General features: G+C 46.3%; 1 protein-coding gene across 1 annotated transcript in view; it reads right to left on the minus strand.

Annotated features, from left to right (window-relative positions):
• LOC116953040 (sorting nexin-9-like) overlaps nucleotides 1–18708 on the minus strand; it is a 48003-nt gene that overhangs the window by 12547 nt on the left and 16748 nt on the right. The window contains exons 3-12 of the mRNA XM_032972876.2: nucleotides 18394–18468; nucleotides 12634–12730; nucleotides 9380–9506; nucleotides 8659–8746; nucleotides 7056–7181; nucleotides 5820–5937; nucleotides 5362–5492; nucleotides 3957–4063; nucleotides 2476–2579; nucleotides 812–889 (exon numbers count right to left, since the gene is read on the minus strand). Coding sequence (XP_032828767.1) covers nucleotides 812–889; nucleotides 2476–2579; nucleotides 3957–4063; nucleotides 5362–5492; nucleotides 5820–5937; nucleotides 7056–7181; nucleotides 8659–8746; nucleotides 9380–9506; nucleotides 12634–12730; nucleotides 18394–18468 — 1051 coding nt within the window. The remainder of the gene's footprint in view (nucleotides 1–811; nucleotides 890–2475; nucleotides 2580–3956; nucleotides 4064–5361; nucleotides 5493–5819; nucleotides 5938–7055; nucleotides 7182–8658; nucleotides 8747–9379; nucleotides 9507–12633; nucleotides 12731–18393; nucleotides 18469–18708) is intronic.

The raw sequence follows: 18708 nt of genomic DNA on the forward strand, positions 1-18708 counted from the left end.
TCAAATGAAAATAGCTGTTACGAAAAGTACAAACAAAAGAATAATCAAATAAAATAAAAATTAAGATTTTTCCACTGATCTGTATTATAAATGTCATTTGTGTATGATTCCAAACAGTTTTATAGTCAAAATCGGCAAATTTGCGGAGCTACCGCTGCAAATACAGGGAGAGACGAGAGGTGAGGCAGCGACGAGCTCAGCCTGCCCTCTGATTGCGCAACCCCTCAGTAGCTGGATGGAGCGCGGACAATAAGCGCGTGCCTGTTACTATCTCAGTATGTCACCAATGTAATGTTTGTAGACCCCTTCATTTCACGTCCTCGCCTTCCATACTCCAGGTAACTTATTTCACGTATGGGTATAAAGATATTTAGGCTCACTGATTTCGTCATGAAACTGCAATGAAAAAGCACCAGGGGAGGCAGCTATCACATCTGCCTCACTGAGGGGGGACGTGTCTAACACGCCCCCCCTCAGTGAGGCCACGCCCCCTCGGTGTGTGAATCTGGCTCTGACACTAGCCAGTGCCTCCCCAGCCATTGTCCTCACCGCACGTCACTGGTGTCCACCCAGCAGCATCAATGGGGAACAACACAATCGATCGGCAGGTCGCGTGTGATGGGCTACAGTGCAACTACTCTCAGCCCTTGCAAGACGTACTTGCCAGCCTGGAAGAGTAGGCCAAATACCCTCTGCCAGGGGCTCTCTGTAACGCCCTCTGATGGAAGCCCTTCCATCAGCACTTTGCTCGAGCAAACAATTGCAGTATTGTGCACGCACATTAGTTGGTCCCGAGTCGTACGCTGCTTACCGTGATGGTTGCTCATGCTGAAAGACTGTGAAACGTCCTTCAAGGCTTTCCCCAGACCTCGATAATCCTTGGGAAGTTCTGGAAGATGACACGGCAAAGCGTGAGTAGAATACTACTTCCACTAAGAACTCTCCATTCGCACGGAGAGTCCGGTGATCCCTAAACCGGCTGCGGAGACTCGCATCGCATCATTACACACAAAGTGTTTGCTACAAATGAACCACAATACCTTGTTGATCTCGTCAAGGAGCATAAACCATCACGTGAACTCCGGTCATACTCGCAGCGGATTCTAGCTAGCCATCGAACATAGACGATCACCTCATTGCGTGTTGTCAGATGTGCTTCTGCGGCCGTCTGGAATGCTTTTCCTTCCCATATTAAGAAGCCACTGGAGCTATGTACTTTTTAATCTAGATGAAAAACAAATATTTTAGAACTGCTTTTTCCGATTCGTTTGTTGTCCTCCCCTTGCACTATCGATTAGCAAGGTTGGGTACGTGCGGTGCGAAATAAGTTCAAAATAAATACATTTCAAGGAGTGTCTTCAAACACCCACAGACCATTACCCCCTGCATGCTGTGAAGGCTTTATAGTGCATCTGTCTTGTGCTAACACAAACCTCACGGAGCCTGGAGCGGATAAATGTAGTACAAATCAAGTTAATATATCAAAATTGAAGTGATTTATTGCTCAAATGAGCACTGGGGATGGTGCTCATATCTTGCTTACAGCCCACCAATACAATGATGGACATTCCACACTCCTCTGGCGTGGGTGAGTCTAATCCATTGGGTAACCATTGTTAACTTCCTCACCAAATGGTTCTTATTTATCGACCCCAGAGGAATGATGGGCTGAGTCAACTCCTGCCAACCAGGAATATAACTCGCAACCTTCCAATTGCGAGGCGCTTGATCTACCGCTGAACCACCTGGCCGCATATAATAAATATACTCTTACATGTGAACTTGAGTGCATTTAATTGGTGACCAGGTCAAGAGAAAGGAAATTACCACAGTTGAGAATTAAATTTCACCACTCGCAAATCCAGAACCTGACTCTCAGCAGCGCTGGCTCAGAGCTTAGACACGGGCGATCAGCATTAGTGCCAACATGAGCCAGCTACCCAGACACATCAATAATTATTACATTGCCGCTCTAAGAGGGGTTTTGGTCATCAGGAAGCCACCCTACCCCTATTGTCCCCATCCACCACTAGCTCCTGTCCCTACCTCCTGCTGCCATGCAAGCACACTCCCACTCCCCTTACACAACCCACACCATTACCCAAACAAGCCCAAAAACCCCCTGTCTGGGGAGAAGGGGTGGGGTCTAAACAGATAGAGGCAGGGCCTAGAGAATAAGGGGCGGGGGTCCTAAAAAGGAAAGGAGCCCAAAGAGAAATAGGTGAAGCCTAATCAGGAAGGGGTGGGGATTAAAGAGTAAGGGGGCAGGGCTTAGAGAGGTTAAACTTCCCTGTTGATTTAAGGTGCTAGAAGCATAAAATTAAATATGCGCAGCAGGCGGCGCAGCTTTGATGCCGCAGATGCAGCCACAAGTCATCTAGGCACATTATACCAAGACTTCCCGGTATCGCAGCCTGCGGGAACAAACGTGCCCACACCCTGCGCACACCGGCCCAGCCACGGCGTCTGCAGCACCTGTGGTGCATCGGCGGTAGTGCACGTTTCCAACGGCGAGCAGCTGCTTCACGCTGTCGTCCGCTGAACGGAAAAACTTCCCGAAATGATCTACCCTTTTCTCCCTGCAAAACACAAAGCACACGGCACGGCAGTCATTTTGTCTCGCAGGTCCAACGAGCACATGAGCTGGTCGCTTCAGTTTCCTGAGGAATCTGCCAGCACACGTATGCCAAACAACACGCGGACAAGCCGAAAACCTATCGGAGAGCTGCAGAGCACAACCGCGAAAATCTTAGGCAGTAGAGTTCTGTTGTGTTTTATTTTCATAAACCGAGTAATGAAAGAACTTTGTTGTTCTTGATCAAAATTTGTATCTTTCATTCAATGTTGAGATGTGTGCGGTGATAATGCACACGAGGAGATTATCGACTGTCCCGGTGAATTGTAAAACAAAAAAAATACCTGGGAGTTTTTTTCAATTTCCAAACAGAAAATCAATTAATTGACAGAAGGATTAATATTCAAAAAGCAATTGTTTTTTTTTAATGCCAGCGATTCCCATGCCATGTTGGTCATTGGAGTTACTTAACCATACAGTAGAACCTCAGAGATCGAACACACCAGAACTTGAACAAATCGGTGTTCGAACGAAATTTACGAAAAAATTTTGCCCCCGGAAACCGAACGAAATTCGGAGGCCGAACGGGCAATCGCGACTTGAAAGAACCTGTACGGCTGAGACGCGTATGGCCAGCAGCGTGCATGACGCTTGCCCAGACAAAGGGGACTCCCCTTCCAAACAATAACACCACCACCTCCTCACCACCTTCCACTCAAGCCATCAACTCTCCTTACTACAGGTAAAGTGAAGTTCAATGTTCATTAATTTCATTTATTCCATATATTTATTCATTTATTCCATTTATTTATTGTGTTTCTTGTTTTTTTGTATGATTTTATGCATGTAATTACTGTAAACTTCGTGTAAAAATGCTTTATGAGAGATTTCTTGTGTCTGGAACCAATTAATGTAATTTACATTAATTCTAATGGGGAAAATTAATTCGGTGTTCGAACAAATCGGTGTTCAGATGGCCTTCTGGAACGAATTAAGTTCGATCTCCGGGGTACCACTGTACTTCAATACGCTGGTCAATACGGATTGGTGAAGGTGGAGATCTGGATCAATTTAATGTCACTCGCTGTTTAAGTTAGCCATGGTCCGGAATTTTATTCAGGTCATTGTTTTCATAGTTCGGTGCATTGGCCACTGCACAACCGCTCCACTTCCTTGCAAAGATGAACGTTTCCCAAATCCCAAGGTCATGTTTTACCGACGAGCCTCCCGTGAGGTTCAGGCTGCTGGACCGATTGCCCCGTTTGAACGGGGGGGGGGGGGGGGGGGGCTCACAGAAAACCTTCCTCAAGAGATTCCACCAGCCCGTGGACTTAATTGTCTCCCTGTAGTGATCACAGCGTTCTCGCAGGGTCTCACTCACATCTCATCTGAGTGGAATTCCACGGCGTTGAACATTTCAAGTTTAGAGAATATCGCTCCCCCGACTGCATCATCCTTCTCCGCACGTCTCTTGCCTTCCTTCCACTCCTGGTGGTGAACACATGTAATGAGAAACCACTTCGTCACCGTCATCATCATCATCAACATTATCGTCATTGTCATCGTCGTGCATTCTGTAGGTTTACAAGCACAGGTCTCACGGAGCTGGTTTATGTGAAGTTGATATTTCAATTTCAACAACCACCTATCAATTTATATAGAATTAACTCACCCAAAGCCAGATCCACACCTGCACAACTAGATCGCTGAGCAAATCAATGCTTGAAAATGTAATCTGTCTCAACTTGTGAGCAACTGGTTACAAAACTCTCACAACCAGTTGCAGAGGCGTTCACATATAAGCAATTCAGTTGCATGCAACTAAGTTGTACAACTGACCACTCAGATGTCAATCCGGCTTAAGGGGGTTGACTCTAATTCAATGTGCCGAGACGCCATGCGTGTCGTGTCAAAGGCTCGCTGACACGGAGTCATTGGACAGGCCCCAAGACTCATAGGCTAAATGACTCTGGTGGATGGCAGACGCACCTCCAGCAGCCTTGGGGGTGGGTGCCTATCGAAGACAGGCATAGCATGTGCTGGGCAGTGCCTTACCATGAGGGTGCTGCTAAAGAATAGCTTTCTATAGCAACGTCTGGTAATTCAAAGGAGACGGATGTTCGTTATTGGAAAGCGTTGCCCGCCGCCTCTGGCAATGCCACGCACTTGAGTCGGCGGCCGATGGTCGAAGCGGATTACGAGCCCACGCAGGAATGGCGCCCTCTCCCGTGGCCGCCCCCCTCGCCCCCCCAACAACGCTCAGATCGGACAAATCACTCACGACACCGGAACGACGGCGAGAGCAGCCTTTGCCAATGATGCCATAAGAGGTCATGCGGTCGGTGAAACGGTCCTTTGCTAATAAGTTCGACTTTTAACGCGCCGCCGACGCACAGTGTTCAGAGGCGCAAGGAAGGCAGCAGCCACGCGATGAGCCAGCACCAATAATTGCCCAAGCTCTGCAGTCCTCTATTTGTGAAGGTATTAACGGTCAATTATCGAGTGTGTACATGTGGGAGAAAACCGGAGCGCCCGTAGAAAGCCCAGGCTCGCAAGGGGGCAACACTCTGTCCCGTACAGACAGAACGGGCAGAGTTCACATTTTAATGAATGCAAACTTTGGAGTGATCGTGGCTGATAAAAAAAAAAAATGTGTACAGAAACAAAACATTGTAAAAAGTTCAATGAGTAACGATAATGACAACATGACAATAATTCAACCCAACGGACGGCGCAATTGTGGTGGCTCTGGTATCGTGCGGCACCCCTAGCCCCGAGCGAGCGACCTTCTCGGTGGCGGCGTGCAGGAAGTGCTTGAAGACTGAGCTCGAGGACAGGATGGGGTGAAGGCAGATGCGCGACATCCACGCCTGGAGTCGCTCCATCCTCAACGCCACAAAGTCGTCCTCAAAGCGCCCTGCGTGTCGGGATGTGGCGGCGGATTAGGTGGAGATTGGGGGGGCACGGGGTGGGGGGGGGGCACAGGAGTGAGGGGGGGCAGGGTCGACATGGCTCCGGCTCGTCGTGTCGTGTGAAACCGGCGAGGCCGATCGCCTTGCGGGGGTGGTGTGCGAAACCTCGGAGTGGTCACCCATCCCAAGCTAACGCTCCCATTGCTTTTGTCTGACCTTGTCAATAATTTAATGTTTTATTGTACGATGTCCTTTTCTCCTTCTTTTCATAATCTTTTCACAGATGATGATGATGACATGCCGAGGGCAAGAGGCATGCTGGGAGCACTCACCTGCCACCTGCTTGTCGGGGAGCGACGGGATGAGAATCATAGCCGAGAACTTGCTTATCAGCCGCTCCAGCAGCCAATCAAAATGTTTGTAGCGTCGGGACACGGGTTTTAGGGTGTCCTGTAGGGTCAGGCACGGGGTCAGAGTTAGTGCAGTGAGGCAGCACCTCCTGAAGACCGAGGTTACAGCTCTAGGGCTGGGTTTCCCTCAGTGATAAGCATGGTTGGCTACGTACTGTGCGAAATAAGTTCAACATACATGCATACATAATGTCCGTATCAAGATATCGAGGTAATATGTTTTACATTTTTGCGCTAGAGGCAGGTCCACACCTCTTTTGGCCGGGGTTTGTCCCCTGTGGCTGGGTGTCTCTGAGGCGCATGTTAAGAAGCCATCAGCTCCTAAAGTAATGGGTTTAAAATCCAGTGATGGATGTATCTCAGAAGGGTGGTCTGTCTTTGTCAGAACACTCAGCTGGCACCTTGACGCCTGAGTTCAAGGCCATCGGTTGACCTAATAGTGGACTTTAGTTTTCACATCTAGCATGACTCCCGTCTTGGCACAGCTGAACTAATATCTACTTTTCACTATTCAGCTGAGCCACGCCAGGGCCGTGTCGATTCAGCCTGGCATGGCTCACGAGACGCCAGGCTGTTTTTCCACTGCAGAAGTGAGCCGTGCCGCTGACGTCACACATAATATACTAGATACTATTTTTTATTTAAGCAGGTAAGGCCCACTGAGCTATATAGCTCTTTTACAAAAGCGATATTGCCAGCAATTATAACCCAATGAAGTGGCTTATCACGTGGACATTTATAGTAGTAGCCAAATACTCTAAATGCATTAAACGTCTAGGGAAAACCCGAAGGACCTGGAGAAAAATCCACGCGACCACGGAAAGAACACGCAAACTCCAAATATACAGGCGTCAGGGTTGGGATCGAAGCCATGACCTCCTGTATACCAGGCGAGGTAACCAACATCTCGCCACTGCGCAACCCAAACGTGTAATTATCCCCACTTCTCGCCCTGCTTGGCCCCCCGAGTCAGACTCAGATGTCTTATGAGGCCAGTGCATCATAGTTTGGTTCCAAATCGGAATGGCAAATAGCCGGTGGGAATCCACCAATATTGTGAGGGTGGCACGCTGGCTCAGCTCGGATGTGCCAGTGCAAAAAGAGGGATCGGTGTCTTAAAAAGAGTGTGTCGCTGTCATGCAGCACACCAGTGCTTACGTTGGGGGTTATTTGGTACTCAATGAAGCTCTTCATGCCGTGCAGTTTGGTGGATTTCTTTGGTGAAGAGATGACGCACACGAGATTATCGGAGGATGTCTCCCACACTGGGCCCGACTCGCCCATCTGTGCACGCACACACACATGCACACGCAATCACATACACAGACAGATCAACAATGGCAACAACAACCGCCTTCCCTTACTAAGTGGTGGCGATGTCATGACAGTATTTATGCCAGGATAGGTGCACTTTGACGCCACTTTAAGTGTCAAAGGCTGGCCGGATGGAGGTCACGGGACAGGCCCAGGTGTTTTCGGTTAACTGAATAAGATGGCTGGAAAATGTGCCACTCGCGCTCCCCACTGCGCCACCACACCGCTTTAGCCACCCGGTGCTCCACTCGTTCTTGTGATCATCACTCCTCCACCTCCCGTTGTTGCTGGAAGACGGCTGCCTTCAACTGCCCAGTAGCATCCTTCATGAGCTTCCTCCATACAGGCCGATATTGACACCGCCGCAACCGGTTGTCGGCAAACCAGACATGTGCCGCACACATTTATTTCCTGTTGTCCGGTCAATCAGATGCGCTTTTTGGGACAGCATGGGTAGAGTTAGACCCACAACTAAGCGGTCATGGAAACACAGGGTAATTAACCCATGTTTCTGTTGCAGAAGAAGCGTATCCTATTAGCCATCAAACAAAGATGGTTACTGCATGCTTTTGCGGCCGTCTGGAACGCTCTTAGTTCCGATATTAGGATTCCACTGGAGCTATGTACTTTTAAATCTAGATTGAAAACTAATTTCTTTGTAACTTCTTTTTCTGTTTCGTTTGTTGTCCTTCCCCCGCAGCTCCGTTTAGCACAGCTGGCTACGTACGGTGCAAAATAAGTTTAACATACATACACTTTACACCATTGGAAACCTCATTTGCCAGTAACAAAATATGATAATTGTTTTTTTACCCTTTTATCTGGCAACAAAACTGACACCTTTTTTACAAGGAGTCATGTTTACATTGACCACAATACCTGCGGTCGGAACGCAAACAAAAAACAACAACTCTGATAATGTATGCACTGTCCTTGAAATTGATTGGTCCACACCCGAGACAGCTTTCTTTAGAGCCTCGTCTCACAATACCTGTGGTATTGTGGTCAATGTAAACAAGACTCCTTGTAAAAAAGGTGTCAGTTTTGTTGCCAGATAAAAGGGGAAAAAAACAATTATCATATTTTGTTACTGGCAAATGAGGTTTCCAATGATGTAAATGCTTACCCCGAGCTCTCATACTCTAATGGTGCATTGCCTTTGAGTTGTGCGCCTTTTGGCGTCTTCTGGTCCAACACCATGTGAGACGAGGCTCTAAAGAAAGCTGTCTCGGGTGTGGACCAATCATTCAAGGACAGTGCATACATTATCAGAGTTGTTGTTTTTTGTTTGCGTTCCGACCGCAGGTATTGTGGTCAATGTAAACATGACTCCTTGTAAAAAAAGTGTCAGTTTTGTTGCCAGATAAAAGGGTAAAAAAACAATTATCATACATACACTTTGTCTGAGAAAAATGCGAGTGAGTGAGTGAATGAAAGTGCAACTTACAACCAGGGGGATCTTGTCAGTCCTGGTCACTGTGCACTTGCCCAGGAGGTAGTTGTCCAAATTCAGCTTCCCCAGTGGCAGCGCCAGCCTAATGGGAGCAATGGGGAACAAAGCAGGGACCTCAGAGTTGCCTGGCACTAGAGCTGCTCTATGCAGTTATATTCAGTTGCTGTACACCTTGCCTATTAATGTATAAAAGGAAATTGGGCAAGTTAAATAAATATGAGATAAGAGGTGCTCATATTGTCCATGGCCTCTTGCCTCACACCATCACTATGATTGTGCTTATTGACCCAAGAAAGCCTCACCGAGTCTCTTTTTCAGCTGGGTTCTGTCGAGTTTTCACAGTCGCGGGAGTTGATTGCTCTGTGCAATGATTGCAATCGAGTAATTTATTGGTTCATTTTATTTTTGGCAAACTTGGACAACATCTGGCACACAATAGCCTGCTCTTACAAATGACGTCACGGGACCATGATACGAATTGACGACGTGACGTGAATTCAGGACTTTAGAAGTGGGGGTTGGATTGGTACCAAGACTCGGCTATTACGAACCCATTCAGGGGGGGGGTACACTACGTCGACAGGTTAGTGAGCACACTACCTCAGAGGGGCCGGCTCATTGCTGCGCGCCCAGGAACAGCACGTGACAGTAAAAGGGAGTTTGCGGGGGAGGGGGGGGGGAGTGAGAAGTCCCGATTCCCTTGGGCGACTCGCACCTGTTGAGGCCCAGGAGGGTGGAGGCCGCGTTGGCGCGACCCTGCCTGGGGCTGCCCTGGGGAGCCCCGCGTTGCGAGCCAGCCTTCGCTCCCTCTCCATCGCTGTCCTCCCAGCTGTCGGAATCTGCTGCAGGGTGCGATCGGGCGAGAGGCTGTGTAATTATTGACAACAACCACAACAGCAGCAACGACAAGCATGGCAGTTTTAAAACGAATCGTCATGTGTTTTTTTTCGTGCATGAGTACGAGTTAGATAGGCAGTGAAACGAAATCATAATCTGTTAAAGCAGTTACATTTTCTTTGGTTCTTTCGGTAAAGTCACGTAGAATGAGAATAAAATAATAAATTGATAAAATAAAATAACACAATAATATTCTCACGACGTTTCGGCCACAACACAAGCGGCCTTCATCAGACAGTCTCATCCCTTCACCTGATGAAGGCCGCTTGTGTTGTGGCCGAAACGTCGTGAGAATATTATTGTGTTATTTTATTTTATCAATTTATTATTTTATTCTCATTCTACGTGACTTTACCGAAATAACCAAAGAAGATGAATCCTTGCAGTCACGAAAGCTTTAAATCGAAATTCAGTTACATTTTTTTAAGTTGTTTCATTGTTTATAAAAAAAATGTTTCACTGTTTGAGGTTACTCAGAACTGCAAACAAATTACTTCACAGTGTCAACTGTTAAAGTTACTTACACAATTTAGTAATAAATCATGTACTTATAACAAACGTTTAAACATCACATGTGAGAGTTGTTTATGTTAACTGGAAGCAAATTTTCCTAATCGGATTAATGGAACCGATTAATCGGTAAAGTAATCTATCACGTAAACAATCGGCTACATAATACCTGCTGAAAACACTTCGTAAATCAATTCTGCTATAAAAGGAGGGTCCGTTGCCTGAAACATCTCTATTTTAGAAATTTATTTTTTGGTTACCCTTTGGGGCAGTAGTATTGACGAAAATGTTGGCGCTTTCATGAACGTGCAGAGTAAAAACAACATTCAATCAAAACATCACAACCTTGCCTCTGTGCTGTGGAGGACAGACATGTCCCGAGGACATGAATAGTTTGCCACAGTGGCGAGATGTTAACTACCTCGCCTGGCATGGAGGTCGTGGGTTCGATCCTGACCCTGACTCCTGCATATGTGGAAGTTTGTATGTTCCCCCCCCCTCCTCCCCCGTGGTTGCGTGGATTTTTCTCCAGGTCCTCCGGTCTTTTCCTCCACATTTAGAAACATGCATTGAGAATAATTGTCTGTGATAAATGTCCACATAATAAGCCACTTCATTGGGCTATCATTTGTGGCCAGGTCGATTCTGAAAAAGAGCTATATAGCTCAGTGAGCCACACCTGGTAAAATAAAATAAAACCTTTACGATGAACACTCTGGGTTAAGGCTACGTGTGGATGGTCATGGTGACGGCAGTGGTTTTACGTCACAGGCAATAATACTGAAATATGTTTTAAACCATTTCGGTTCTTAATTAATTATATTTTACGATGACCTTCCGACCACAGCTCTTTCGCTGGCATTGACTCTTAATACCTCTCACACCACGGTTAATGGTATGGTTTACAACATGGAGTATAACAGCGCCTCGCAGCTGTCTCTCTCCCCCTCCTCTGTTCCGACCATGGATGAACTCGTCCGTCTGAACGGGGCTCGTAGCTATCCGTGGTGCTAAAGTTGAGGGTAAGAATCCACCCATTTTTTCGCCATATAGCATTGTGATATATAACGACTTATTGTTGGTAGCTTAGCTGATTGGAGAATATATAGAGTTTATTGATAACATTGAGGTGGTTTATATTTTAGTTTTTTATTGGTTTACTATATGGTATTCATTATATAGTGTAGTGTATACCCAGTTACTGTTAATAGCTCAGCTTATTGAAGAATATATTGAGTATATTTATTATATTGATGTAATTTAGACTTAGGTTTTTTCACATCGGTTTACTATATGATAGTCGATTGGTTGCAGCCCCTTTGGCGTCCATGTGCTAGGTGCCTCTGTAGATGTGTAGGCTTTGACTTTAACATAGCTATTTCTATGACCAGTCACAAGCTAATCCCTCAGTTATTTCAATGCTAAATTCTGTTTGATTTATACTAGGTGCCTCTGTGGATGTGTAGGCTTTGACTTTAACATAGCCATTTCTGTGACCAGTCACCAGCTAATCACTCAGCTATTTCAATGCTAAATTCTCCTGTTTGATTTGTACTAGGTGCCTCTGTAGATGTGTAGGCTTTGACTTTAACATAGCTATTTCTATGACCAGTCACAAGCTAATCCCTCAGTTATTTCAATGCTAAATTCTCCTGTTTGATTTATACTAGGTGCCTCTGTGGATGTGTAGGCTTTGACTTTATCATAGCCATTTGTGTGACCAGTCACAAGCTAATCACTCAGCTATTTCAATGCTAAATTCTCCTGTTTGATTTGTACTAGGTGCCTCTGTGGATGTGTAGGCTTTGACTTTAACATAGCTATTTCTATGACCAGTCACAAGCTAATCCCTCAGTTATTTCAATGCTAAATTATCCTGTTTGATTTATACTAGGTGCCTCTGTGGATGTGTAGGCTTTGACTTTAACATAGCCATTTCTGTGACCAGTCACAAGCTAATCACTCAGCTATTTCAATGCTAAATTCTCCTGTTTGATTTGTACTAGGTGCCTCTGTGGATGTGTAGGCTTTCACTTTAACATAGCTATTTCTATGACCAGTCACAAGCTAATCACTCAGTTATTTCAATGCTAAATTCTCCTGTTTGATTTATACTGGGTGCCTCTGTGGATGTGTAGGCTTTGACTTTAACATAGCCATTTCTGTGACCAGTCACAAGCTAATCACGCAGCTATTTCAATGCTAAATTATCCGAACCAAACATTAAACTAATTTTCAATGGTACAGTATATTTCCATCATGCTAAGTCCGCCAATTAAATGCTAATTTTTTATGCTAATTCCTTTGTCAAGGCGCTCTGTTTCTTCTCACACAGCTTAAAGGTCGCGGTCTGAGCTTGGCTATGTTCGCTCCAGCGCTGTCCTCCAGACAGTCTCGTCCCTTCACTTGATGAAGGCCACTTGTGTTGTGGCCGAAACGTCGTGATAATTTTATTGTGTTATTTTATTTTATTATTTTATTATTTTATTCTCATTCTACGTGACTTTACCGAAAGAACCAAAGAAGAATAATACTGCAATTCAGTTTGATCTGAACTTCGACCTTGTTGCTGATTGGGCCACGTTCCTGGGTCGTAGGTCGCCTGCTCTGTCCAGGTCGGTGCATCGTCCGGTGGAGGTAGGCTCTCTTCGTTGAACACCTGTAGCACACACAACGCACACCGCCACCCTCGTGACCTCAACCCTGCTGCAAGTGGAGCCACTCACCTGCAAAGTTAAACACAGTACCTGGTGATACTGCTGCTGCTTTCGCTGCGTTGACAGTAGTGCATGTGCACAATTAACACGATCTCAATACATTCGTCCAATAACCACACTGCTGTTAGCATGGTTGGCTACGTACTGTGCGAAAGTTCAACATACATACGAAAGAAAAAAATATGTATCACTAGCATTACCACCCGGTTTCGCCCGAGACTTGGATTCTTGTCTTGGATTAATACACGGCCTACGCGAAGGGTGGGGGGTGGGGTGCGTGATGTCAGCAGGCACACTGCGTGACGCTGCCGCATGCGGGTGACATCACAGATGTGAGGTCACCGCTCACTTGCCGTGCAAAATATATCCATTATTGCGCCCCCCCCAAAATACAAAAGTCTATATTTATACTTTTTGCATTGTGTACAGTCTGGAAGCTACCCACATGCCAAATTTCAAGTTTGTTGCATGTTGGGAAATATGCTAAACATTTCGAACAGACACACATTCACACATTTCCCTTTAATATATGTATCATAGGCAATGGCTCTGGCAATCGCCTTTCTTCATATCATATGATGATTGCATCTCTCTGGCCTCTATATTTATGCTATGAAGGGCAATCAGCTGAAAATTTGCCTATTGTATATTTTCAATCTGATGTTGAAGTCTCGAGAATCAGAGGGGCACATCTATCTCATGAATGGCTCCATGACAAAAGGCAGCGCCATTGACAAATGTGTTCAGTTTTTCTAATCTGAAACGGATGAGCCTGCAGACTGCAATCTGGAAGTGGGGTTGGTGGATCATGGATGGACACGTCCTCCCTCGCCGTTTCAAGCAAGCCATCTGATAATGGTGTGTGAGACGTACTACTGCGGAGGTTTTTGTGGCTGCGCCGCATAGCTGCCCGATGCGTTGTCGGGCTGCACCGCGCGACATTCGGTGTGATGTCCAACGTTACACTCAAAGAACCGATGAATCGGTCTCAACATAGCCTTAACAGACTGTTGGGGCAAGTGCTGTTAGCGAGCACCTATGAAGGCCGGAACGGCATGAGGGGGTGGGTGGCCAGCACCACGCCCGGCTGCCTTTGTCTCCCCAGTGGCGATGTTTACACACCACACCTGGTACTCAATTGAGGCGGAGTCGACCTAGGAGAGGCCCAGGACCGGGTCGGATAATAGTCACTGATGTTGGTTGTGAGCTGGAATCGAACTCGGGGGGCGGGGTTTCGTAGCGCAGCGCGCTAAACCGCTACACTACTGCTCCTCGCACGCAAAGACATCCACGCTCACACACAAAGGCAAAAATACAGTACATGCCCCAGACTTGGGGGTTGACTGGGCACGGCGGTGGTGATAATAGCGGAGCCAGGATTTTCAGGTAGCGGGGGGCAACCCCTCCAGCAATGAAAAATGATAGAGGAGTTGTTAGTAAGTAAGGAGTTGTTAGTAAGGAGTTGTTAGTAAGTAAGGAGTTGTTAGTAAGTAAGGACTTGTTAGTAAGTAAGGAGTTGTTAGTAAGTAAGGAGTTGTTAGTAAGTAAGGAGTTAGTAAGTAAGGAGTTGTTAGTAAGTAAGGACTTGTCCCTTGCTTTTTATCCGACGCGTGTGCGGCGATGACACAGCCATCGATCGAGGGTCGAATTCGAACCGCGTTGTGTGATCGGCATCGCGCTCGCTGAAGGTGTTGATGCCTTCAGGGAAGTCGTGGACTCTGTATACGCAACTGCGCACAATTCTGTGCGTCACTTATAACTGCTTTGCCATTACTTATTGCCAGTTATGGACTCAGACTATTGTCCTATCATCTCATAAAGTCCCTGGCACATGATAATATGCTCCACAGTGGTCGTGCGGGTCGCAAAATGCCGATTTATTACCAATAAACCCCAATGATCCAATCGAAATTAGGGATTTCGGTCGCCACCCGAAATGTTAACCACCTCGCCTGGTATGCAGGAGGTTGTGGGTTCGATCCTGACACCTGCTGCTGTATATTTGGAGTTTGCGTGTCTCTCTTCCCGTGGTCGCGTGGATTTTTCTCTGGGTCCTCTGCTTTTTACCTCCACATTTAGAATCAACGTGCATTTAGAGTATCTGGCTGCTATAAATTTCCATGTGATAAGCCACTTTGTTGAGCTATCATTTGTGGCCATGTCGCTTCTGAAAAACAGCTACTATATAGCTCAGTGGGCCTTACCTCGTAAATAAAAAAATAAAGATAGTTTAGATCATAGTGTTAGACTCGGCCCAGCATCCCTCTGGGGTCAATGGAATGAGCAAAGTACCACTTTGTGGGGAATTCAATGTTGGTTCTATGGAGAGACTCGCCCCTACCATAGGAATGAGGAGTTTTCACCACCGGCTAAACACTGTAAAGAGCAGATGAGCACCACAAGTTCTGTCATTGGGGTGAAGACACGCGTGCACTGTATGAGTACAGTATATATGAACCTATACACGCGACTCGATAACAAGATAAGCCTCCGCAGTCATTTCCCTAAAAATACTAAATTGGCAACAAGCAAAAAGTGGAACTTTAATTTCCCAGTGTCACTGGAAAATAATGAAACTGAAGCCTTATGTTTTTTAGAATGGTTTCACCTACATATAAATGAACAAGCGATTTCCATCTGTGCTGTTACTCGAGTCCAGTAATACAAAAAAATATGTAAAAATAATGACCAGCCCGTTGTCAATGCACTGCTGGATGGAGGCTTCCCTACACCATGCTGGTTAGTGTGGTTTGGTTGAAGGGGGATGCCCATAACTCGTTTGGATATCACTCACCACTGATGTTAGCCATGACTATGAATCAAACTCAGCAGATGGAGCAAGGTCCAACTAATACCCTTCATTAGGGCTGCCACCTTTACCACTGTAGACCCAACCTGGCCATATAACTCAGTCAGCCTAGGTCAGGGATTGGCAATCAAAATTAACAAGAGCAGCATTTTTGTTTTCGAATTCTGTCAAAAAAAATCAATCTTTCAAGAGCCACAATGCACGCCGTGAATGTGAGATGTTGCTTAATAAATAACGTAACGAAGCAGTCCTTAAAGAGCCACATGCGGCTCCGGAGCAGCAGTTTGCCAACCCCTGGCTCCGGTCTATCAGAACTGTGCAGTATGCTACGATAAAGTTCAAGATCTCGTTACAAACAAAATTTTGCCCTTAACACAAATGCCATTTTCCAGACTGTCCAGGTCAAGCCCATGCCTGGGTTGTAAGGACAGGTGGGACAACCCTACCCTTCAGTCAGCACAGTCTCAAATTTAATTTACAGAGCCTCACTTCACATCTGCAAACAATCTCAGAAGATGACATGATGCAACGTAAGATGGCAATCCTTCACGCTGTGTGAACAGACGTTAACCATGAGTCACACAAAAGTGAGACCTTTCCTATACCTCTACGACCTTTACTGGCCAGCACTGAGAAAGGTGAAGCCACACGGAAAAAAAAATAATTTGTGGTTTGACACTGGCAATGGTTAAACTGGCGACACTCGAGAAGCTAAATTAACCACAGGTGGCTGCTCAGGAGTAATCCCTGGATCCCAGTGGGGTTGCTCCAAAGACCTCCTGACACAAGCAGGGAGTCCCCTGAGCGACCCAGACACCGGCCAATGAGGACGGATGAGACCCTCGTGCTGTGACATTTAATGGGCAGAGTGTGGCAACGGAATTAATAACACCCCAATGTAACAACGGTCACCATGGTTTCGCGCATGAAGAAGACAAAGAATTTCACCTGGTTCAATAATCGGGAAAGCTATGGCACAGTAGGTTAGCGCACTGTTCTATGAATCCTGAGTTTGATTCCCAGCCACGGCTAACATTATTGGCAAGCGATGTCTCAACCTCTTCTGGGCCCTCTTCACAAACCGGCATGGACCAGCTTGGTGAAGTATGGTCATACAAACCCCATGAGCAACAGGCCACAAGGAGGCCTTCATCCAAAAAGCGCTGTAGATTGCATACTACTCTATACGAAACCAGCAATTCTGATTTATCCAATCGTAACATAAGCCCATAAGTCGTGCCAAATTGGGCACCAGCCACTGAGTTATAACAATGGCAATGCATTGCTGAAACAGGAATCAGATAACCTTTGTTTAAACCGGACAAGAGTCCCTTGGGGCAATACACTGTGACTGTTTTTTGAAGGACAGCATGGGTGAAACGCGTCACAAACACACACAGCATATTGGCAGGGTGTGCGCGTCAGAAAGTTGCCAGACGGTCACTTCCTATTTCCTTTATTGAATCGCTCTCACTCGTACAGGTGAAGTCCGATAAGACGTTTCCGTCACAAAAGCCATTTTATTTCATGTTTAAATACGCCTTGATGCAACAAGAATGCGAACCTTTGCACACTCGCACATGTCTACAGAGTGGCGGACAAACGAGGAGTAAGGTGCGTGCGTGCCTGTCAGCTGGAACGCACACACGCGCATTTTCAATGCAAACACCAGCACACTGTATGAAAAAGCCAAGCCCATTTAGTCACGAGTTTTAAAAATAAACATAAGCAGGGGTTTAATGATTCAGCTACCCCACCTCGCCCCCCACCCGCGACTGATTTGATCAACTTGTCACTACTTGGGAATCGCGATTCGATTCAAGAATAACCCACTTAACACCGTGGTGAATGCAGCGGCTCCAGGCGGCTTCATGAGCCCTTTACAACATGCGACACTGAGAATGTGTGAATTTTTGGAAATACGAGCACTGCCCACGGGCGGCGCCGAGGGTGGGTGGGACGGAGGCACGACATCAGCGGGACGCACAAACCCGTGCTCTACGCGGTGGGATGCGGGTGGCATCATCGCGCCATATGTGCACAGTGGCATCACCGCTGCCTACCAGGCAGCCAGCAAAACTTTTTTCGAATATGACGTGAAATTATAATCGTGCTGCATGGTGATCGGTGAAACATTATTTTGAGGGTTGACAATTGTCTGTGGGTCCATTAAGGTTCGGAACCATCAGTGTGCGCTATGACGATATACAATTGCAACTACATGCTATATAAATCTGAATTGTATTGATGCTCATCATTATTGAGTTCTGCATTATATACTTGTGCGTCAAACCAGAACCCACATCTAGCGGCAAGAGCCCTTGTTGATAAATATCTGGCAGTTCACCAGCATTTGTAAAACGGGACTGTGCTGATGAGACACTTGCATGGCAAAACCGATCGACATTTTGCTCGTGATGAAACAATGCTGCTGAAATTGTGTATTGTCAGAAGGCCGTTTGGCTGATGAGATGTGTAATTTTTTTTCATGTGAAGTAAAATATGCACCAGTTTCAACATTCATATGTGAAGGTGTACTGTCTGCTTATACCCAATGAGCCCAGACAAGATATTTTACTGGTTGGTACCACCACAGGAGTTCATTATGCGGCCAGTAACAGTGAATGATATGAAATTAGTGGATTATCATATAATTCACTCGTATTAGCCACGGATATTAAGCCTGTACCGAATAAAGCTGTGCCAGCCTAGGTGGCACCGGTTTCCACTTTGGCCCCATGGGGCTGTCACTGGAACTGTATTGGGCCGGCAGGAGAAGCGCGGGGTGGCACTTGCCTGCACGTAGTTCTCGGGCACGATTCCTCGCTTGTTCTCCGCATTCTCCACCTCGATCCAGCCGGTGCCGCTTCCCTGTGGATCAGAATCAGAATATACTCATTCACACTGGAGGTATCCCGATGAGCTATTAATCTCTTTTTCACAGACGTCCAGTAGGGGGCGGGTCAGATCGTTACAGCGTAACACAATAGAAGTGCAGAAAGGTAAACACATCACGAATTTTTTTTTATCTTACCAGGTAAAGTCCATTGAGCTATTAGCTTCTTTTTCAGAAGTCACCTGGCCACAAATGATAGCTCAACAAAGTAGCTT

Source organism: Petromyzon marinus, chromosome 49 (assembly GCF_048934315.1).
Source record: "Petromyzon marinus isolate PM22_M1 ecotype Great Lakes invasive population chromosome 49, UKy_Petmar_22M1.pri1.0, whole genome shotgun sequence".
Lineage (NCBI taxonomy): Eukaryota > Metazoa > Chordata > Hyperoartia > Petromyzontiformes > Petromyzontidae > Petromyzon > Petromyzon marinus.